The 24253-nt window shown below is 36.3% G+C and overlaps 1 protein-coding gene across 1 annotated transcript in view; it reads right to left on the bottom strand.

The window, feature by feature from the left end:
- Positions 1-24253, bottom strand: part of LOC150098100 (5-formyltetrahydrofolate cyclo-ligase-like) — a 44918-nt gene that overhangs the window by 16953 nt on the left and 3712 nt on the right. The window contains exon 2 of the mRNA XM_090406048.1: positions 16540-16679. Within this exon, the coding sequence (XP_090262174.1) occupies positions 16540-16679 (140 nt within the window). The remainder of the gene's footprint in view (positions 1-16539; positions 16680-24253) is intronic.

Here is a 24253-nt window from a genome sequence, read left to right as displayed (position 1 = left end):
GCATGAACAATATTATGATAGTATTACATGAAAAAGTCACACTATTACAAACTTCCAATCAACAATTTTCCTCCAGATTAGCCAGTTATCTGTCAAAACCACATCTTTAAGGACAATTTTTACTTTTATCAATCCATCTACATCATGGTCTTTTTCCTTCCAACCTGGCAAAGAACACTTGTTATGCTAATCTTTATTCTCCCATTCCGTTTAAGTAACCATACCATCTGAGACTAGGTCTGCTAACACATTCCTGAATGCCAACAATGAAAAGTTTTTTTTTATTAATATCCTCATTTTTAATATGATACTGCCACTGATGCCATCTGTTCACTCTTCTAATCTTTCTCAGAATTCTTATATCTGTAGTCTCCAGTCTTTGGTCAAGTGTTTTATTTGTAACCCAGCTCTCAGATCTATAAGTTAAAATTGGTTTGAACACTGTTTTGTATACAGTTAGTGTTTTCACTAATTTCTTTTTTATTCCATATAAATTTATTCAGCTAACTTTTTACCATACCAGCTTTACTAATTCTATTGTATATTTCCTTATTTAATTTGCCATCTTAACTTAAAAATTTTGTCCAAACAGCTGAAATATTTTACTTCTACAGGTTCTCCATTCAGGATACAATTGATGTTTTCAATGTTTTTGCCTATTTGTATTGTTTTCATACCAAATTTATTACATTATTCAAATTAGTCAGTGAATCTTGCAGACTTGTATTGGATTTAATTAGAATTATAACAACATCTGCATAAAGTAAGCAGCTAAGATCAGATTTAATAGCACTTTCTCTTCATAATGTGGTCCGCATACAGGGCCATTGCCAGATTAGATCATGCCCTGAAGCAAACAATTAAACATCGCCCCTGATGGATTATAAGACAAAAATATAAGAAAATCTCCAATTGCTATTTTTTTTTTATTACAAGAGAAACATTAATGCAAAACGATTACATAATAATATTAATTAAATGTTTGCTCTACTGGGATATCGACCAATAAAACTGTTTATAAGCTTTTCTAAATTTAAATGATAAGCTACGTCGCTATAGTTGCTAGACCAACCAATCTTCATTAGGCCACTGCTGTTCGCAAATAATTTTAATCAGTTTAAGCTTGGAAAAACTTCTTTCCGCACTTGCTACGCTAACAGTTATTGTTAGCGTAGCAAAGGCACCTACCGCAATATGGCTGAATGAGCTCCCTTATTAAGCTGCGCCACGAGGCAGGCTGCCTCTATGCTACACCACCCTGTCAACGGTACTGTCCACATAGTTCACGATTAAACCCTGTGGAGGCCCGTAGGCAGTCGTAATCTCTGCCCCCCCCCCCCAACTGACAGAAAATTTGTTTTTAAGAGACTAACTGTAATGTGAACCTGATGTCAATGGTTTATATACTTTAAGTTGTTAATGAACACATTACATTAATAGAATATTTTCTCCATAGAGTCTTTAATGTAAACTTTTTGTTTCTTTGAGTTCATTCATTTTTTCTATCTTTTGGAAACAATTTAAGAAAACTTGATTCAAGATCAAATTTTAAAAAATTTGATCTTGAAAGAAAACAATAATTTTCTTTCAAGATCAAATCAATATTATTTTGATCCATTGTCACTTGGCCACTAAACACATGGGGCCCATAGGCCGGTACCTACTTTGCCTATTTGGTAATCTGGCACTGGGTCCACATAGATAACGTTCACACTTGTTGCACACCTGATTTAACGACTAATCATCTTCCTGTACTTTCTTCAATTCTAACTGTTAACTTACAATTTAAATGGAGACTATATATTGCTTTATATAATGTCCCATTTACACCATGCCTGTGGCATTTTGAAGATCTTTCCTCTTGGCACCTTGTCATATGCCTTTTCCATATCTATGAAACTTAACTCCAAATTCTTGTTATACTCCCAAGATTTCTTAACTGCTTGTCTTCAAGTGAAAATCTGATCCTGACAACCTCTATTTGGCCTGAATGAGGGTTGTTGTTTATCAATCTTCTCTTGCACAATTTTTTTTAGCTATTTTTCAAGTATACTTGAATAAATCTTACTAGAAACACTCATTAGGAAAACCTCTACACTTCTCTTTTTTATAGATGAGTATTAGTATTATGAGAGCTCTGCTCTAATCATCTGAATTCAACTCTCTGACCAGGCCTTCTGAATTATGCAATGAAGCCACTGTAAAACTTTCATACCTCCACACCAGAATATTTCTGGCCAAATTACATCTACTCCAGCTGCCTGTCACATTTCATGTTTTTGAAGGCTTTTTTCTACTTCAAGTATGGATATATATATTCCTGACTGCATTCCTGTTGGGTGTTTCCCACCACCATGCTGGCTTGTTTCATTTAGCAATCTTTCAAAGTAATTACTCCAGACATCTATGATATCTTTATCTTCAGTTTTTATGTTGCCTTTACCATCTCTGATTCCTTTTACCATACTCTTTTCCCCATTTATAAACTTTTCAATAGCCTCCAAAATATTTCCCCACATTCCGAATATTTATTTTCTATTGTTCTAACCAAAGTCTTCCTATGACTTCTGTTTAGCCAGTTTTACATAGTGCTACACTTCCTTACATTTTTCTCTGTGTTCTCTAAGAGTGCACTTGCAAGGAACTTTCAATCTGTTTTCTTCTTTTCTTTGACTGCCTCTTTAACTTACTAACCCCACCATGGAGTACTGACTTTTTTATCCTTACAGACACATATAACCACATACCTCTTTTGGTTGAATCAAGATTTTCTTCAGGTTTGCCACTGATTCTCCAATGTCTGGTTCTCGTTTTCAAACTCTTTCATTTTTTTCTTGAATGATGTTTGTGTACTTTAGTCTATATTTTGCCTCTAAAAGATACTCGACTTCGATTTGTTTTAAAACTTTCTTACACTCTTCTTTTCAATATGAAATTCAATTTTATCCACCTCGAAACTAAATTGATCACTTCCTATTTCAAATCTTGTGTTCTGAACCAGTGAAAAAACCTTGCTATCATCAATAATATAATTAATAAACCTTTTCTTATGTCTTGCATCTTCTCTACTTGTGAATGTATGCACCTTTTATGTTGGAACATGGTGTTAGTCATACGAGAGTGGTCAGAAAAGTTCTAGGTCTCGACCATAGATGGCAACACAATCAGCAAGATTTTTTTTTTTTTTTGATCTGCATAATTCATAGTGCAGATCCCTTAATTTTCCCATTGCCAAAACACCTTTGTGGGCAGGTGTCTTGCCCCGATAAAAGAGGATTTTTTTTCTTCTGCAAATGGGGTCTTTTCTCAAGAATTTTTTCATCTAGTCTGGTTAAAAGATCAGAATAATATTCCCTGATTATTGTTTTACCCTTTTCAAGATAATTAATAAACAAAATGCCTTTCCTGCTGGTGGAACTGACTTTGTCTTCTCTGGTGCTTCTGTCCACTGTTTTGACTGCTGTTTGGATTCTGGTGTATAATGGTGAATCCAAGTCTCATCCATAGCAAAAAAAAAAATCAACGCACAAAATTAGTTTTATTCTTGTTAAAACACTCCAAGCACTGTTCAGAGATTTTCATGCGAGTGAATTTTTGATCTGCTCTGAGCAAGCGTGGCACCCATCTTGTGCAAAGCTTTTTCATTTGCAATTCTTCATGCAAAATATATCCTACACGTTCTTTTGAAATGCCTATAGTCTTGGCAATTTCATGCGCTTGGACTCGCCAGCCATCCAATACCATATCGTGCACTTGATCAATGATTTCTGTGTTGTTACACTTTTTGGACGTCCTTCACATGGATCATCTTCAAGACTGGTACAGCTGTGTTTAAACTCGGCAGCCCATTTCTTAATTGTCGAAAAACGAAGGAGAAGAATGCCCATAAACAAACTACTTGATAGAATGACCTGCAATTTCACATGGATGCTTATGACAGATGTATCAACTTAAAAAAAAATCTTGCTGATAGTGTTGCCATCTATGGTCGAGGCCGAGAACTTTTCGGACCACTCTCATATGACTAACACCATGTTCCAACATAAAAGGTGCATAAATTCACAAGTAGAGAAGATGCAAGACATAAGGAAAGGTTTATTGATTATATTATTGATGACAGCAAGGTTTTTTCCACTGGTTCAGAACACAAGATTTGGAATAGGAAGTGATTAATTTAGTTTCAAGGAGGATAAAATTGAATTTCATATTGAAAAGAAGAGTGTAAGAAAGTTTTAAAACAAATCGAAGTCAAGTATCTTTTAGAGGCAAAATATAGACTAAAGTACACAAACATCATTCAAGAAAAAAATGAAAGAGTCCATCCACCCTATTCCCCAGATTTGGCTCCCTCCGACTTCTATCTCTTCCCAAAACTAAAACTTTTCCTTGCTGGTCAGCGTTTTTCTTCGAATCAATGCAACTGTAGAGGGGTATTTTGCAGAACTTACTGAGTTATACAAAATGAGTTCTACAGGGACGAGATAATGGCACTGGAATAAATGTATTAGTCTTAAGTGAAATTATGTTGAAAAATAAAAATTATTTTGAAATTATAAATTCGTTTTTTTCATTGTTAAGCCAAGAACTTTTCGGACCACCCTCGTAACTAGTCCATGCCTTAAACAGAAATCCAGCAGATAATTACCATTATCAGTTTTCTCTTTTCTCCAAATTTCTCTCCAAACATTTCTAGACGCCTAGTAATCATTTCCAACTCTGTTTAGATCTCCAACAAGGACCAACTTTTCCTTTCAACTGCCTTCTCTAAGGCCTCGAAAAATTCCTCCATTTCTTCCTTAGTAGAACCTTCTGTGGGCACAAATAAGTATGATTGTCCAGTTTCTGCATTCTGATATTTGCCCCATCACTCTACTTGATACTGCCTGCCATTTCAAGAAGATTATCTCTATATTTAGTGTTAAATACTATAGTGGCTTTTTTTTTTTTAATGATTGTTATTGCATTATGTCGATCTGGTACTCATCCAATTCTTTTGCAAATTCTTTTCCACTGATGCTTCTTACATTGATAGTTTCAATCTTGAGCTGTACTGATGTTGAATTGGGATGTGTTCTAGGATTTGTTTCAGTAGCTGACTTTGCACTGTTCACTTTGATTCCCTGATAATAACTATGAGGACCTTGTTTCATTGGAAACAAGACACCACAATATGAAATGATGGTTTAAGCCAATAAGAATACAATTTGGTCAGCTAAATTCCAAACTGCTAGCCCATCCTCGTTTATTCAGTATTCAGGTATATACCTAACAAAGTGCACCACAAGAAGGTGAGGACTGGACATTAGAAGCTTGGTCAGCTCTCAGCATTCCTTAAATGGCTAAGCAGAGGTCTCTTCCCAATTATACAAGCTTTGACCCTTATGCACTCCTAGTTGAGAAATCATGAGAATATACCAAGAATCATCTATATTTGAGTTTTGTAGATCTGAAAAAGACATAACAAGATACCAGAAGAATAGCTGTTTAAAATACAACAATTTGACATAGATGGCACATTATGTGGGGCAATACATATTCCATATTTGAAGTTTAAGTCAGCAGTTAGAATTGAAGCATGTACGTCAGGTATGGGACAAAGTATTCCACTGTTATTCATTATCTGTATGGATCACATTAGAAAAAAAGTGGCATTAAACCTGATATAAAAAATTAGAGATATTCAACCTAGTTCTTTATTTTATGTAGATGATGTTACCTAAACAAATCCCGTACAAGTCTGCAGGATTCCCTAACTAAATTAAATAACACCTGTAACAAATTTGGTATGAAAATCAGGAATAAAAAAAGACAGACTATGAGAAAACACCAACAGTATCCTGAATGGAAAATCTATAGAACAAATTGAACAGCTATTTAGGCACAATTTTTAGTGAAGATAGCCAAATATGGAAATAGACATCAAATTCAGAAACCAGTATGGAGAGTTAATCAAATAAATTTATAAGAAATAATAGAGCAGTTAGTCAAAACACTAAACTGCTGTATACAAAGAAGTGTTCAAACCAATTTTGGCTTATGTATATGAGAGCTTGGCTAGAAATATCAGAATTGTTCAAAGACTGGATACCACAGATATGAGAATTCTCAGAAAAATCAGAGGAAAGAACAGAAAGCATCAATGGTTGCATCATATTAAAATTGATATTAGGGAGGAACTTGACTTTCAGAACTGTGTGAGCTGAGCTAATATAAGCTGGTAATATAGCCACTTACACAGAATTGGAGAGGAAAGGTTAGTAAAACAAGTATTTCTTGCCAGGATGGCAGGATAAAGATCTAGAGGAAAAACTAAGATCTAAGTGGATTGTTACACTAAGGAGTGCCTTAAAAGACCAAAATATAAGATCTGATGGTACTGGAGTCCTGGTAGATGACAGATTCAATTCAAGGAAAATTATCAATAGGAAATTGATAATGACATAAAATTTCCATGTTGTAATATCATAATATCCTGTACACTCCCCAAGGATCATACATCAGGATACTGCTATTGATACGTTTGGTATCAGGAGTCTGGAGAAATAATTTATTAGTATGAGATCTAATTAAAAAGAATTATAAAAGTGAAGGAAAACACATGTAAACAACTATTAGCGTAGAATTTTTGCCTAAGTATAATAGGCATTATCAGTATAAGATCACAGAAAGGCTAATGTTTAATTGCCATTCTATGATCTTGTACTGATGATGCCTATGATATTTTGACAATGACAATGTCATGAATGTAAAGATTACATTGAGAAGAACTTGACAGATGACACAGCTGTTCTGATGATGCAAATACAGGCAGAGTAATCAGGAATGTGGTTGATATGCATTACTTGCAGAATGGTTTGAAATAGACTGGAATTGTGGGCATATGAAAATGGATATTAATTCAATTTTAGTAAATGTAAAGTTAAATACTTTGGTCTAATGAGATATGCAATGGCATATTATTATATTGGTGGGATTATGCAAGAAGAAACTGACCAAACTATGGATCTTAGAGTTTTAGTATATAAGAAGTTAAACTTCAGTGACTATATAGTAATGATTGCAAATTCAACTCAGGGGATAATTGCAGTGCTGAAATGAACTCTGACAAGTAAAAATAAAGAAGCTATTTTGCCTCTTTACAAGGCTTTAATGCAACCAATCTAATGTCCTGGTTTCAGATGATGCAAATACAGTGGAGACAGTACAAAGGAAAGTGTTAAAAATGATATCAGAACTGAGAATGTGTGGACTGTAGATGCTAGCAAATAGAAGAAAGAGGGATGATATGACAGACACACCGAAACTTCTGAAAGGGTCAGACAGGATACCAATAAATGGAATTTTTCATTTTATAGAGGGTGGAGACAGGATGGGAGGGTATCCATGGACTTGAGAATGAATGCAGTCAAGAAAGGGACGAGAGCTAAATTTTTCTCTTACAGAGCAATGCTTCACTGGAATGGTTGCCTCTGTAGGTTGCAAGTGCAGATAGTATGAATGAATTCAAGAAGGTATGATGTGGTGAGTGATACGTAGCCTCCCTTTATGAGCATCTGACCCCTGAAGGCCTTCTGTAATAATAATAATAATGTTGTCGGTCTCTTGATATTTAAATGATATGTATTAAGCTCTCCCAAAGAAGTGTTAAAAAAAAGTACACAAAGCTAACAGAAGTGTGAAACAAATCAAGTTTTATCTTAGAATTATGTTGTGATTATACTGACTCTTAAGTATTAGTTTTGTGTCTGGAATCTATTTAATTGTTTAGATATTCAAGAACCTAGGCTTTAAAATTTTCTGTATATATGCATGTTAACAGCCTTCTCTAATGACTCTTTCCTACTAGCAACCTGGGATCATGAACAAACAAGCCTCATTGTCAAGTTTTCCATTTTTAAATTATCCATCACTCTACATGCAACTACCTGCCATTTTAATTTTCCCCCCCTTCTAATCCCCATTTCTCAAAATATCACTCTCAGAAAAGCCAATTAGCAGACTAGCACAACATTCCTGTTATTCTTCTGCTAGCCTTCTCTCAATTTCAATGATTTTTTTTTTTTTTGGGGGGGGGGGGAGGTTTAACGTTGATGGTGTTTATCTTCAGTTACAATGAGTTTGAGGTTTGAGGATGTTGCAGTAACTGATTTTCCACTTTTGGCCCTGGTTTTAGTATGTTATGTTAAACACTTTGGAGCCTCTGCAGCTTAGTAGGTATAGACGAAGCCCTTTGGTTGGAAAGACATGGGTTCGATTCCTATCCATGATGTGAGGAATTTTCAACTAAAGGTGAGTTAGATAGTCTCATACGAAGATAGGGGTTTTCTCACCTGGAAACTCAGGTTTTTCGTCCCCCAAAACAGGTAAACTGGCCCCATGAACACATGCATTTACAGACCTAAGACACACTGGGAGGCATAGAGTTAACCACTTATCCTAGAGTTACAGTTGCGAAGTTCACAGCCAAGAACCTTAAAAGGTTCGTGAAAGTTTAAGAAACAGAAGAATGTTAAACACTTCATAATTTGGGATAAAACCAAACAATTTGTTTGATTTAATCCCAAATTATCTGTATATTCTAATTTTTTCAGTATTAAATAGAGAGATACCTGGTTTGTAGGATGTGCATCAAGGTGTCAAGTAGGACTGGACCGAGTCAGATGTGGTCAGTTTTCCTTATTCCTTACATTATTACTAATCAACTTCTAATGGACTAACTTATCATGGAAGGTCTAAATAAGCAAGATATCCATCATGCTGAACCTTAAACTATTTCACACTTCCAGCATTCATAACATATTCTGGCAATACTTTCCACTCACTAACCACTCTATATAAAGAATCTGCTCATCACTTCACCTCTTCCAGAGATGGCTTCTTTTTCTTCTCTTCTCACTTTCCACTCTTCCTAATGCTCTCTGCATTAATCCAAAAAAACCCTCACTAACATAAACATCTCCATCATAACACTTATTTTCTGCCTATCTTGCACACTGTGCAATATAGATTCCCTCAACCTCCTCCTATAATCAACATTCATCCAGAGTCCTGATATTGCTTTAGTCACTCATCTCTGAACTCTCCCCAATGTATCCACATTAGTGGAAACTAGATAATCAAACATGATTGCAGAAGTTCATGTGTGGTATTACAATGTTTTATACAGTGGCATAATCGCTTATCTCAAATAATAAAACTGCTTCACAGTATAAACACCCCCAAAAGAAGAAAAATAAATTAATTTATTGAACTTACTAATATTTCTGGTTTTCTATCCAGCATCTTCAGTGCACAAAAACTATGACAAGCACACAGACCCTAAACTAAATCATTAGAAACAATTCAACTGTATCTGAAACAGAACTAACATTCTATCATGGTGGACCAGATAACCATAAAGAAATTAATTTGGAGAAGTCAGGCTATTTAGTCTCAGAAAAACTGCCTCTAAGATCTTTGGCAATTAATATAACCATACTTGTTGAGATTGAGGAAGCACTTCATAGCAGATGCTGATTCTAAAAGTAGTCTTTCAGACCTATAGTGATTTCAGTGTAATACAGATGTCTTCCTCCATTTAATGCTATGTGAAAGAGTATCCAGAGCATGTCCCAACTTGCCACAAAGATAATCACAGATGTATTTGCATTCCTCAAGGCAAATATAAACTATTAACTGATCTACCAGTCTGTTCAAAATAGACCACACTGCAGGCACAAGGAACTTTATACATTCCAGGATGTGCAAGAGGATGAAGTTGATCTTTAGGACAGTGGAAGAAGGTAGCCAGCTACACAAGTGGTTTAAAAATTGGCAATGGAGATCATATTTATAGACTTTTACCTATCTTTTAGGATGCTGGCTGAGCCATGAGCCCAAATAGCAAACACATCAACATAGTGCAATCAGACCATTGGTTCGAGTGTAGTTGTGTTGAATGCTTGATCTTTAAAACATTCCATGCAGAATTTGGCTAGTATGTGTGTGTGTGTGGGAACCCATAGCAGTCCCGTCCAGCTGTTTATATTTTTCTTTTCTGAAAGAAGTAACAAGAATAAATGCTGAATTTAAATAATTCAGTTATATTAGAGGGAAAATGGTACTTAAGGTCAAGGGTCTCTTGACACTGGTGAACAGTAATGTCAAGCCTGATCACGATATCCAAATCTTTCAAAGTTAAATTTTTGAGTAAAGTTTTTAAAGTGCAGTGAGTTGCCTATGGAAGTGACTGGGATAAATGTTTGGCCAGTTTGGAGTCTGTTAGAAATTGTCTCATCATGATTAAAGATTCTGATGAGATAGCAAAAGCCAAAGTTCATTGCTGTATTGTTTGGTAGCAGAATCAATAGACCAGCATCTCAGAGTAATCCAGGCAGAGAGAGCAATGAAAGAACTTTTCAGATTACTCATAAGGTTCTTAGAAATTGCTAACAGGCTTATTGAACTGTAATAGTTTTGAAATCCTGTTAGAAGGTTTCTGAACAAAAACCAGTCTGGATAGGAACTTGATGTGAAGTCAAATGCTCTCTATGAAGAGACTTGTTTATGAATATATAGGATGAAATTAAGAACATGATTTTTTGTGCATTATAAGTTTGCTCTACCTGTATATGCATAAAAAATATTATCACCCAGTTATCAGGCTGTGAGGAATTATGTACAATTCTTGGTTTGATGAATGTTTATTTACTTTTAATAATTCAATCGTGAAATTAAAGTGTTAAGTTTGTATAAAAAATCAAAAGAGACTTCATTTACAATATAAAATATTATTAAACTGAAAATATAATATTATAACATTGAATGCAAATATTTTGCATAGTTGGGAAAAATATCTCAGTCCAATTAATGTGATAATTCCAACTTTAATGTTCTATTTTTAAAAATTTCATTAAAAGTTCAAATCTAAATTATTTTTCAAAAAATACGTTTTTTTTTTTTTTTGAAAGTGACTTGGTTTGAAATTTTAATAAATAAAACATTAAAGTTGGAATTATATCATATTAACTGAGCTGTAAAGAATCCTTAAAAGACTATATAAATTAAATGGATATTAAATCCAACATAATTTCTGAGCGGAATACAGAAACTATAAAAGTTTCTGTATTGAAAATTGACCAGAGAGCTTGTGGGAATACACATGCTGCCAAACTATGAGTTGCCCTAGCTGAACCTAATGTATATTTGCCTCCCATTGGTCCATTTTGATAAGGTTTCACTGGTCTGACAGCTGTTTCAAATGCATTCATTTTTGTCAGAGACCAGGCAGAAACCTAAGAGAGCAAAAGGCTCTCAGTACTAAGGAATTTGACAGTTGACATTAATGTCTTTAGGGGTGAAGCAAGATGCTTTTCATATTCACCACTATCTGTTACAGCTACAGTGAGGGTAAAATTTTATGAGCAGTTTGCTTACCCTGGATGGGCATGGAGATTATGCATCGCTACAGGAAGTTAAAATGGCTTTTGGTCTTTTATGTTTGATCTTTTTGGTCTTTTATATCCGTTGCCTCGTAGTCTACAGCTTGCTGAACTAGATCGTCGGGGTGTATGGATGTTTTTAAGAAAAACTTTGTTGCTAAAGATTGTAGGAAAGAGAAGAGATAAGGAATATTTGTATCTCGATGAAGTTGATTGTTTCTGATGGACCATGGGGCATTTAGAATCATTCACAGGCACTTGTTTTGTACACGTTGCAGCTTGAGAATGTTAGTGTTGGAGGTATGGCTCCAGGCTGGAGAAGCATAAGTGACTATAGGATGAATCGTCAGCTGGTATAAAAGCAATTTAATTCTGATGTTTAGCTTGCTGTTCCTGTTAATTAAGGGGTAGATCTGGGCGATGGCTTTAGATGCCTTTGCATACGTAGTCTTGATGTATTGGTTAAAAGTTAATTTTTTTGCAGAGCACGACACCAAGGTATTTTGTTTCTGTCTTCTGTCTGCCAGGGAATTTTAGTAATGAATAGTAAGACATCTCCTGCAGGAGATATCGATCTTTTTGTGAAGAGAATGGCTGAGCTTTTTTGGGAATTCACTTGTAGTCTCCATTTGGAGAACCATTTCTCTAACTTTAGAAGGTTTTCTTGAAGCTTTCTAGTAATGAGGTGTGGCCGTAGAGATCTGGTTAATAATGCTATATCATCCACACGTAAGGCCATGATCGATGACATTGGGTTGTGCGGAATGTCTGACATGTGTGTATAGAGAACAGCAATGGAGCCAGTAGGGATCCCTGCAGTACTCTGGCCAAGATATGGCGCTGGGATGAGGTAGTACCATTGATCTCGACTTGCATGGTTCTGTTATGGCACTTCGGATTGCTACAAAAACTTATCTCAGCTGGTATCTCACTGAAAATGGTACATTTAGTTAAATCATATCTAACTAAATGTACAATTTTCAGTGAGATACCAGCTGAGATAAGTTTTTGTAGCAATCTGAAGTGCCATATTTTGTCAAATACTTTGGATAGATCAAGAAAAACAGCTCCAGTGTATTGATGCCAGTTGTAGCTGGTGGCAACAATTGGCATCAATACACTTTGGCAACACCATAGTACTACCCAGAAAATCCGAGCAAACTCTCGGATTTGCTGCATAGTACTATGGTGTTGCCAAACACCAAATTGCTCTTTAGGAAGGATGTTTAGTTCATTTACAGAGGCTTGAAGTCGTGAGAGGATTACCTCTGCGATCTTGCCCAAGTTGGAGATGAGGCTGATAGGATGATAATTGTGAGGCAGGTGCAGGTTCTTGCCTGGCTTATGAATTGGGATTGCATCAGCCTGTTTCAAGGTGTGAAGAAAACAGTGAAACCTTAAGATTGCATTTATTATTATGGTCAGGTGCACTACAGCTTTTTGGGGCAGCAGCTTGATCACCCTATTTGTAATGCCATCTGGACCAGGAGCTGTATTGTTTTTTAAATTTTTAATAATATCATATATTTCAGCAGGTGACGTGGATGCAATATGGTCAGCACCGGTATCAGGAAGTTTTAATGAGTGTCTGATCTCTCTGTGAATTTTATACAAGTGATCGAAGTCTAAAGTTTTCATGTGAAGGTTTGCACTGCTCTTCTAAATTTTTTGCTATGGCTTCTGCCTTTTCTACATCTGTGTGAACAAGGCCTTGGTCAAAAAGTATAGGGGGAAGAAGTCTGCCTTTGTTTCTGATATTTCTCAGTAGTCCCCAGATAAATCAGTAGGTGAGATAGAGACTAACTTTTCTTCCCATAATTGGTCTCTGTGAGCTTTGAGTGCATCTCTCACTGCCCCATTTAGTCTATTAAGAGCTGTTTTGTCTTGTGGTGCACAAGTGTTGTGAAATCTTTTCCTTGCTCTGTTTTTTTCTCTGATCAAGTTCATAATGTCTTTGGGCAAACGACCAGCCTTGGGGACAGATTTGTAGGAGGTGGCTGCCATTATAGCAGAGTTAATTTGTCGGGTGAGGCTTGTAACCGCGATCTCGACATCTTTTGTACATATGTGAGGAACAGGTCCAATGCAATCCCGGAGTACTTTTGACAATCTTTCCCACGATATAAATGAGTGAGAGATAGGAGACAGGTATTCTTGTTTTTCCAGCTGTAGTAGAATTGGGTTGTGATCAGATGACAACTCGTTCAATGATTTTAGGCTGTACTGAAGTTTAATATCTTGCAGGATAACTATATCCAGGATGTCAGCAGTGCCAAAAGTACTAAGATGAGTTGGTTTGGTGGGGCCTGCCACAACAGCATAGTTTGATCCTATGTAGTTGGAAAGGATGCAGCCATTCTTTTTGGTGGTTCTACAATTCCAGGGAGGGTGCTTGAAGTTTTAGTCTCTGGCAATACTGATGGACTCTCTGAAGCCTAAGATGGCATTTAGATCAGAATGCAGTAGAGTTTTTAAGGGTGGGTTGTAAGCTGTGTAGATTTTCAGTCTGCCAGCCAAACTAGTGAATACTTCCATGCCTGTGACCTCAAGGTTATTGGTTGTTTACAGAATGGTGTTTGATATGATTTTTGATGAAGATAGCAGTGCCACCACCTCTGTAGTTTAACCTGTCAGTTCTATATAGGAGATAACGCCTTATTTTAGGGCTGTCCAAGGGTCTTAGATGTGTCTGGCTTATTAGAATAATATCTGGTTGATATCTATGGGTGAAATCTTGGAGCTCCAAAACTTTGTTTCTGAAATCATTTGCATTCCATGCAACGATCTGAAGAGAGGCTGGAATAAGTTTGTTTCTATTCATCTATAAGTGCTGTGAGGATGGCCTGTGTTTCGAGTAGGAATCTTTTAGTGGAGGTTGCTGAAGGGTTTGACAGGCTGAAGTCTAGTTGCATGTTTGCTAGAGAGGCCATAATAACAGCTGTCAGGTTTGTAGGTGCTGTTGGCTGATTCTATTCTGGTGTCGACTTGTTTGTACGGGCCACATCAGCATAACTTCTTGTTTGCCTTTGGCACCCTACTACCTTTGAAGGCCTCCGACTGTGGTGCAGGGGCCTCTGGTATTCTTGTGTTAGAGGAGGAGGACTGTTTAGTTGTCTCCAATCGGCTGTTTTTCGGGTGCTGAATACATCCCTTATAGTTGGCACATTTAGCCGAGGTGGTTTTCGGCTTTGTACAAATATTGGTTGGGTAGCTATCTCCACATTTCAGACATTTAAACTCAGTTTTACATAGTTTCTGGGCATAGCCAAACTTTTGGCACCTGTAGCATTGTCCAGAAGATGCCCTTTTCCGGAATGGTTCTGGTGTGATGACGAGTCCGCAGATTGTTTTTAAGTTGAAAATATTTTTGTAAATGTTATGGATCTCTACAAGGACTAATGGCGTGGGAGTCTTATCAGATCTATACATTCTGCTGACCTTAATAGGAGGCAGATCCTGTAAGTTAAGATCAGCAGCTATTTCTTCTGTATCAATGTCTTCAGATGCCACAGAAGACCACTTTTAAAATTTTTTTTTTCTGAACTGAGTGAGAAGATATGGTACTGAATACCTCTGACGTCCATTTCCTTTGTCAACCTTCTGTAATCTGTCACTGTGGCAGGTTGTATCTTTATACCCTCATCCACATTTTTGGTCTTTGTATAACCAATGTGTAAACTGGACATTGTAGATCTTAGAGCTAACCATCTGTGTTTCTCTCTTAGTACAATTGGAGGCACCTTTTCTTTGGGAGAAGCAGTGGAGTCCGAAACTTGACCGTCTTGTTCCATTTCTTTGTCTTTCAGTGGTTCTATGATTGTTCTGCACTTCTTGCATGTGCTGACCTCTTCAAAATCTGAAGGAGTGGAGATCACCGATTCGAGCTGTTCCTCCATTTTAGCGGCGTCATCACCTGTGACACTTGCAGGGGGAAACGTATCATAAAGTTCCACCTTTTCCAGCCAATTGTTATTAAGCAGCTTGCCCAGTCTGATGAATTCACAATATACTTCCTCAAATATTGTTTTATCTATTTGTTTTTTCCATGTCTATCAATGTGATGTGTTGTCAGAAGTTGAATAAAAAAAAAAAAAAAAAAACCCCTCTTACCGTGCAGTTCTAGCCTGGCTAGCACTTTTGCAAAACTCGGAATTTTTTGGATAAAAGCACTGGCATGAAATGGCAAGATCTTCAGAACTCATCTGCAACAAGTATCACTTACAAAAGTCCACAAACTCACTCGACTACCATCAGAAAATTTCCAATCAATTCAGAATTTGACTACCAGTACTAAGAAACTCAAAGCGTCGGAGAAGTGTATTATCAGTAAGCAAACTCTCGGTCGGTGCATAAAGTATTTACTAAAATAAAGAGCCAAAAGGCTTCAATTCAGTGATGCAAAATTATATAAATTAAGTGGATATTAAATCCAACATAATTTTAGAGCCGAATGCAGAAACTATAAAAGTTTCGTATTGAAAATTGACCAGAGAGCTCTTGCAGAAATACACTCGCCGCCATACTACTAGTTAACTTTAGAAATTTTTATAGTTTCTGTATTCAGCTCTGAAATTATGTTGGATTTTGTTAGGCACTTCGGCATGCATGCTTCCTATTAAGTTTGGCTAGGACAACTCTTAGCATAGCGGTGAGTGTATTCCTGCAAGCTTTCTGGTCAATTTTCAATACGAAAGTTTTATAGTTTGTGTATTCAGCTCTGAAATTATGTTGGATTTAATATCCACTTAATTTATATAATTTTGCATTGCCAAATTGAAGCCTTTTGGCTCTTTATTTTAGTAAATCCTTAAAAGACTATCAAGAAGACTGCCGTTTTCAATTTTAAACAGCCACGAAAAGCTAACAAACAGTGATAATTATTACTGTTTTTTTAGGTTTGTGGCTAAGCAGTTGATCAACTGATCAGGCAGACACTGACCAAATTAATATCTTGATTACAGAGTACATTTAGAGATGAGGTCCCTTATTGCATTTTCTAAATTTTCAAGTAATATTTTAATTCCTCTGGATGTATAATAGCAAACAAGAAGTATTGTGTAGTAATTACCATTAAAATCTGCAATTACAGAGGTAATCTACTTTCAATTTCCATACTTACTGAAATTTTGGGATGAAGCACTCTTTACCAGTATGAAAAATATGTTGCAAAATGCCTTCTGTCTGGATTCTGATCTCATCATCAATAGACAGGTAAATAGAAACTCTATGACTACCTCTAAATCGATCATTTTTCAAAAGCTATAAGAAAGTTGTAAGTTATTATCAATTTAAACCATTTATAAATAGTTTATTATGTAAATTGTAATAATTTAATATATGATTAGAAATAATAATACTAGCAATTCCAAGAGCAGTCTTTTTTTTTTTAAATCATAATTTAAGTTCAAAAAAATCCAATGGCATGTCATTCATAATTAGATGGATAAAAAGGTGACATATGTTAAGGAGGTACAATGTAGTTATTTTCTAAATCATGCAAAATTAATTAGCCATTACAAAAATCAATAAGAAGTTACAGAACCAACTAGACAAATGGAATACTGTGATAGAGAATTATGGGTTGCATATTATAAGAAGAGAGAGAGAGCGAGAGAGAGAGATCATGGTTTTAAGTTGGAGAGAAAAATGTAAACAGATTAATGGTGTTAGACTGGTGGTCAAGTTCTGAGAAAGGTTGAAAATTTCATATATTTGGGAAATATGTTTTCTAGTAATGGAACTTTAGATCACAAGATACTAAGGAGGATTTCAGTAGGTTAAGGCTGTTTTTACTAGTGTAAGAAGGTATAATTGGAGGGTGGGGGAAGAGAGAGAGAGAGAGAGATTTTCTCACATCTTATAATGAATCCTTATAGGTTAATTTAAACAGATTCATTCAAGTAAATGTCAATGAGTGTCAGTTGTTAAATGCAAGGTTATACATTTTGGACTAAGACATTGCAGGTTGAATATTATACACTGCTCAACAAAATTAACAAAACATTTAGAAAATGTGATGCAACAGACTTTAGTTCACCAAGGGACTACTTGATCACACAGTTCATTCATTTCACTCCCAATCTGTTTATATGCTTAACTTTTTGCATATTTGTATGTTGCTTTTCATCAAACCATGGTATCAATGCTAGGTGACCACACAGCTTCAAATTATCATTCACATTATAATTCCACATATATCTATACTAAACAGTACCCTTCCTCTATTTGATCATCTCCCAAACTAGCACCTCATGATCATTTTCACTAAGGCAGTGTTGATACCACATCCACAACAACATCCTTGAGGAAATCACCAAATCCAATACTCTAAGACCTCATGTTGCTTCCATCACATACTGCTTAAGACAGTAATCTCTCAGAAACTTAATTTAATTGTGTTCACCATACTTGTAATCCACATTCCTATAATTAAAATTTCCCACTAGAATCACTTTCTTTTACAATCTCAACCAATCTGTCAAAATATTTCACAGTCATAAGCATATAACATTAATTTCAAGCTTGTACTAAAATATCTTGAAAATCTTCATATAATACAACCATTTTTCACTTCCACTCTTCCATCCATCAATCCATTTATTGGACATTAACAGATACCGTATGGTCACTCAGATGTTCGCTGATGTGTCACACCCGTCCTCACCAGGTGGTCCTGTTGTATGTTTTTCTAGAGGCTTCAACTCTAAAGATCAGTCACTCCAGACAAACCATCCACCTCATTGAAGGTATACCCCTTCCTCTTTTTCCAAGAACTTTACCTTCTATTGCTATTTTCAGAAGTATACACTTGTTCCTCAGGAGCTTCCCTGTCTGCATTTCCTTTGAAGCATAATCTTTGTCTTGCTACAACTGAACCGAAGTCCTCTGTCTTACTGATCTCACCGACTTTGTCAAGAATTTGTCATAGTTCTTCCTTGTCATTACAAGGAGTGCTGTATCATCAACATATCTCATATTACTGATCAATCTACCATCTATCCTAATTCCTGTTTTAAGCTCATCCAATGCTACATGCATGATGTCCTCAGAATAGATACTAAACAGGTGAGGAGAAAGTAGGCATCCTTGCCTAACTCCTTTTCTAACTTGAAGCCAGTCAGTCAATCCAACACCTGTTCTTACTATGGCTTCTTGCTCATACAAGTTGGCTATCAACCAGATAATGTGATGAGGAAAACCCATTATTTTCATTGCTTCTCCCAGTTTCACATGCTGAACACAGTCAAAAGATTTAGTCAATGAAACATGTTACCATAGGGAGTCTTATTTCGTTACTTTTCTATGATCTGTCTAAGGAAAAGGATCTGATCTCTGCTACCCTTACCTTTCCTAAAACCTGTTTGTTTCTCAGGCATCTCTGCTTCAACTTTGGCCGCAATCCCATTCAGAATGATCTTTAATAAAATCTTGATTGCATGAGATATTACACTAATAGTTCTATAGTTCTTGCAATCTTTCATATCTCCCTTCTTATTTAGCGGTATGAAAACCCAACTTCTTCTAGTCTCTAGGCCATGATTCTGTCTCCCATATCCTTGTAATCAATCTTTGAAACAATCTTATCTCTCTCCATTCACTGTGGCCTTAATTAACTCTGCTGGGATTCCATCTGTACCCAGGGCATTATTGCTGTTAAGCTGTTATATCAACCTCATGTCTAAGTGGAGGAGGTTCCAAATAGAAATTTTCCTGGTGAGAATGCTCCTTCAAATTTTCCTTATCCTTTCTGCTGTACAGTTCCTCACAGTATTCTTTCCATCTGTTTTTGATTTCCAGTTCTTCTGTTAGTACTGCTCCATTCCTGTCTTTGATGACATTCAATTTGGGTTTAAACTGGTGCTTTTAGTCACAAAAATTTTCCTTGCTGATGGCTCTTCTGACTTCTCTATGTAATCTCTTATATTCTGCAGTCACTTCTTGGCTGTATCCTGTATTATAATCTTGACTCCTCCCCAAAGCATTTCAGGTGAGTTCTCACTAGTCTCCTAAAGATCATCCAATCAAGTTGATGTTTCTCTGTGAACTCAGTAGGAATTAATCTGATATTCAGCCTAGTGAGATATGCCCGACTTGGAAGGTTTCCGAGTCTTAGTAAGATTACTTTGGCTCTTACTAGCTAATCATCTGTACCACAGTCTGCTCTAGGACAAGTATGTGCATCAGAGATGCTTGTCTTCCACCACTGGAGAGCTAGGATGTAATCAATCTGGTGCCTTGATCTATCAATGCCAGATGTATAAGTATAGATCTGTCATGGGTGTTTCACATCCTGTTTTTCACCACAGGTGTTATATTCACTCAAACCTAACTCTCGTACTCTTTACAACTTTTGCATTAAAGTTCCTTAAGATGTAAAGTACATTTCTCCTTGGTAGGCAGTCCAAAACAGTAAGTTTTCATAGAATTCCTCTCTCTTCATCAGGCTTATCTGTGTGTGGGGGTGCATAAATCACGATTGACATTGGCAGGATGAGTTTTAAGTCTAATACAAAGTATCCTGTCATTAACAGGATTATAACTAAGAGGGGCTCATGTCTGAACTGTCTTCAGTATCACAAGTACACCATGCTTTGAGTCGCTTTTGAACAACTAGCTTACCATCATGTCTTTTGAAGTGACCTTCTCATGATGTCAATGTTATACCTCTCCATCTCTTTACAGACAATATCAAGAGTACTCATCTGTAGGCCCCATACATTCCATGTACCTATGTAAAGTTCCCTTCTAAGATTAATCTTATATGCTCAGTATTCCTTGTTTACAATATCACTGACTTTTCCTGGAGACTAATATACTTCTCAAACAGGACACTGCCTAAGCCCTGAACGTGGCTCTGATTATTCTGCACCACAACCATATTAGCATTTTGGAGTGAAGTCGCTGCAAGAAAAAAAAAAGGGTAGGGTTTGAAGAGACCCTTTTCACATATCTGAGAGGTTCTGGTCCTAATTCATCCCACTGGCCAGATGGGTTGAGATTTCAGCCTACCAGGTGAGGCCAATATCCAGAAGAGAAGACAAACTCCCACTACATAAGAAGAAATGAAATAGCAAATAGGAAAGATTCATCCCTAGCACTTAAATATCTAATAGCATTGGGGGGAGAGAGGGAGAGCAAGAACATAAGGAAAGGAATAACAGATGGATAGTACATGAATAAAGCATGGTCCAGCATCAGGTACCTCGAGTTTGCCACTCCTGTACTCACTAAAGTGAGCCCTTGAGGGGCTTCCACTCTTTGAGGATACAATTCCTCTGCTTTTTATTCCAATTTTTCTGTCACCTTTATATCCATTACCAATCATTCGACAATTTACTTCACAACCTCTCTCATCTTTAGCCACATTCACTTTAGCTTAATTCTGTGCACTTTTAGCAGACTAGTTGCTCCAAATTTTCAACAAACCCATTAAAATGCAGTCTATCTACCTTAAGCTGTTCCAACTTCCATTCAAATTAACTCTCTAAATTCACAAATTGCACACCATTTGCTTAACACAATTTAGCCATTTTGCTAATCATTATATCCGTTCTCAACTCAATTATCATGCTTTGGCAACATATTCACTACTTTCACAACACTATTATACTTCACCTCCATCAACAACTTTCTCAAATCCCCTAATTCATTTTTCCACCTCTCATGTCATTTGTGACCATGACTATCAACTAACCTTGATACTCATTCTTTCCATATTCCATAAAACATGTTTTATGTGCCCTGTTATTCACTACACCTCCTATGAACAAATCCCCATACAATGTTACATGAACATCCTTTGACATGCTTCATCTTACTAACTTCCATCTCATTCACATCAATCATTTCAGTTTCATCCGCCCACTCACTTTATTTTATTTCACTATTTTCATCACATTTTTGCTCAAGTTCTTCCACTCCATTTCCATTACTATTATTATTACGTGACACCTCAAAGGAGTCCAAAGACTCATCAAAGGAGGGCATCTACTCTACAACTCTCTGTCTCCACCGCTCAATCCACCAACTACAGCGAACCGCATCATTTACACCAATGCCATCTACTGCCCACCACTACTATTTTCAGACAATCACAAACATCCATGCCCACCCTGCTTGATCATCTGCAGAAAGCACTGTATTAAGAGAAATTCTACAAGTTTGTTTAATGCTATATTAACTTCTTTTTCTATTGTGTACAATGTTATATATGTTAAATGGAGATGGGAATAAGCTACAACTTGTTTCACCCTTTGATTATTATTTCTTTAAGATCTTTATAGACAAATTTAAAAACAATTAGTACTCCTTGGTATAGCTTTGATTAGCCTATATAAGATATCGAGGATATCCTCTTACCTTCGTAATTTGCAGAAGCTTTTCACTTATAATTGCTGAATACTCTTTAAGGATACATGGTGGATGATGAAAATTTTCCTTGCAGAGAATTTTTTGCAAGAAATTTTTTCTTAATAATTTTTCAATAATTGGTATCGAAGGCCTTTGTGAGTTTTATAACCATAGCTTTTATAAGGAGAATAAAGCCTATATCCTAATTCATAAAGTATTTAAACAACTGACTACAGTATATTGTTTGAGCTCATAATCTATACCATTCTAAAGAGAAAAAGAAACCAGAACTGAGATAAATAAGCTCTGTAAAATATTTGTCCACGCAACATTTGTCATGTGGTGTAACTATTCATATCTGCTGACAGGTCACACAATGGTGGGTCCTGACTGATGTGCAACAAATTACAGATACGACAGGTTTGCAACAGCAATACTGAGTGAATAAGATATCAGATAGTGTCAATTACTATACTACTTATATGTAATTAAAGAAGTTATAATTTTCTTTGAAATTTTAGATCTCAATGAAGTTCATTTCATTCTATATAGTTATTTTCTTCCTGAACAATAAATGCTCTCCTTATAGTCATAAATCTGTGGCTGACACTGTTATGAAAATCTTAATATGCTCCAGTGTTGTATATAGATTCTTCTATATATAAGAAATAAGAGAACTAGAATACTCTTTTTTGACTCTCACTAGATTGATGTTTCTTTGCAACATTTTCTAACATTCATTTATTGCTACCCTCCAAATTCTGATATCATTCTGACCTCTTTAATTTTATACAGAAGAACTACCTAAACAGTAAATGATCTCTCTTGTACAAGTAGCAGCTACCTCCTCTGGTGCATTGCAAAGGCCGATGGGTATTTAAGCACATTTTGCTTCCACATCTTTATACTTTGATTATACATGTAAAATCATGCAAAGTCAAAGTTATTGTCTCCGTCACTTCTTAATTCTACCAGAAACAGTGCACCATAGATTTCCTATTGTCATTCAGCCAGGATTTCATTAGTGTGCAGGAAATTATAAAGGGATATTTGTTGGCAGCAATAGTAAACTGTATTCCACAAGTGTAGAAGAGGACACAATTTGGTGTAAAGTGGATGACAAACAATATCAGACAGGAATTGCAGGTGAAACAGAGATTATGGAAGAGATATAAGGAGAAGGGTGGAGAGCAGATGCATGAAGAATATAAGACTTAGGCCAGGAGAGTGACTAATATGGTAAGGAAGGCGAAACTGGATATGAGAAGAGACTGGCACTAAGATCCAAAGATAATCCTAGGGAATTTTTTAGCTATGTGGCTAGTAGGAGGAGAAATGATTGTGGAAGAATGACATTGTGGGATAAAAATGGGAATAGAATGACTGATGCAGAGGACATAGTGGAGTTGTTCAATAAACACTTTATTGGAATATTTCATCCTGGAGGGATAGGGCAGGTTTGAGATTTAGAGGAGAGTGTATTCCAAATACTGAGTACCCTGGATGTCAGTAAAGCTGTGAGACTGGATGGTATTTCACCATGGGTTTTGAGAAAATGTGCTAAAGAACTGACAGCTCTGTTGACCTGGGTTTTCAATGAAAGTTGAAAAGCCAGGCTACAGGAAAACTTTTCCTACAGGAGAACTTTTCCTGGTTACAGGAAAGGTACCCAAGGAATGGAAGGAAGATAAGATAGTGCCATTGCATAAAAGCGGTAGCAGACTGGATGTGTCTAACTATAGGTCAGTTTGGGTTTCATCGGTAGTTGTAAAGATCTTGGAGAAATTAGTGAGGGACATTTTTACTTTCTTGAGAGTCAACATGGATTTGTTAAGGAGCGCTCTTGCTTTAGTAATATGATTGCCTTTTATAATAAAATGACAGGAGCAGTTGATGAGGGAAAGGCATATATTGCCATTTTTTTTGGATTTTGCAAAGGCATTTGACAGGGGCCCACATGATAAGCTGATATTTAAGTTGCAGCACATGGGTTTAGATGTCGGGTTAGTCAACTGGATTCAGGATTGGCTGAATATCATACACAACTCTGATAGTATCAGACAGTTGTGTATGATAGAGATATCAAGGAGTGGTATGATACTTTGTTTCCTAGGAAGGACCTTCCACGATAAGTCTTTTGACTCCATGGAGGTCTGAATAATAATAATAACCTAGACATTATTATTACTACAGGTGACTCCAAGGAGTGCTTAGGCTCATCGAGGGAGGCCCTAAACAACATGTCCACACAACTATTCGACATTCTCACAGTATCTATCATGCCTTGCCTTGAATTCATTCACTGTCATAGCACCCACAACAGACTCTGGCAGCTTATTCCACTCATTTACCACTCTAAAAGTAAAGAACCCAGCTCTAACATCCTTACTAACCACACTCTTGCCCAGCTTCCATTAAAAAAAAAAAAAAGTCTTCTGGTTCTCATAGTCGCACCACAGTTGCACTCAAAAGTTGTGCTTTGT

The sequence above is a fragment of the Typopeltis vanoorti genome, chromosome 16 (assembly GCF_054136105.1).
Source record: "Typopeltis vanoorti isolate ZY-2024b chromosome 16, IOZ_Tvanoo_1.0, whole genome shotgun sequence".
Classification (NCBI taxonomy): domain Eukaryota; kingdom Metazoa; phylum Arthropoda; class Arachnida; order Uropygi; family Thelyphonidae; genus Typopeltis; species Typopeltis vanoorti.
This window is presented reverse-complemented; position numbering and strand designations above follow the sequence as displayed.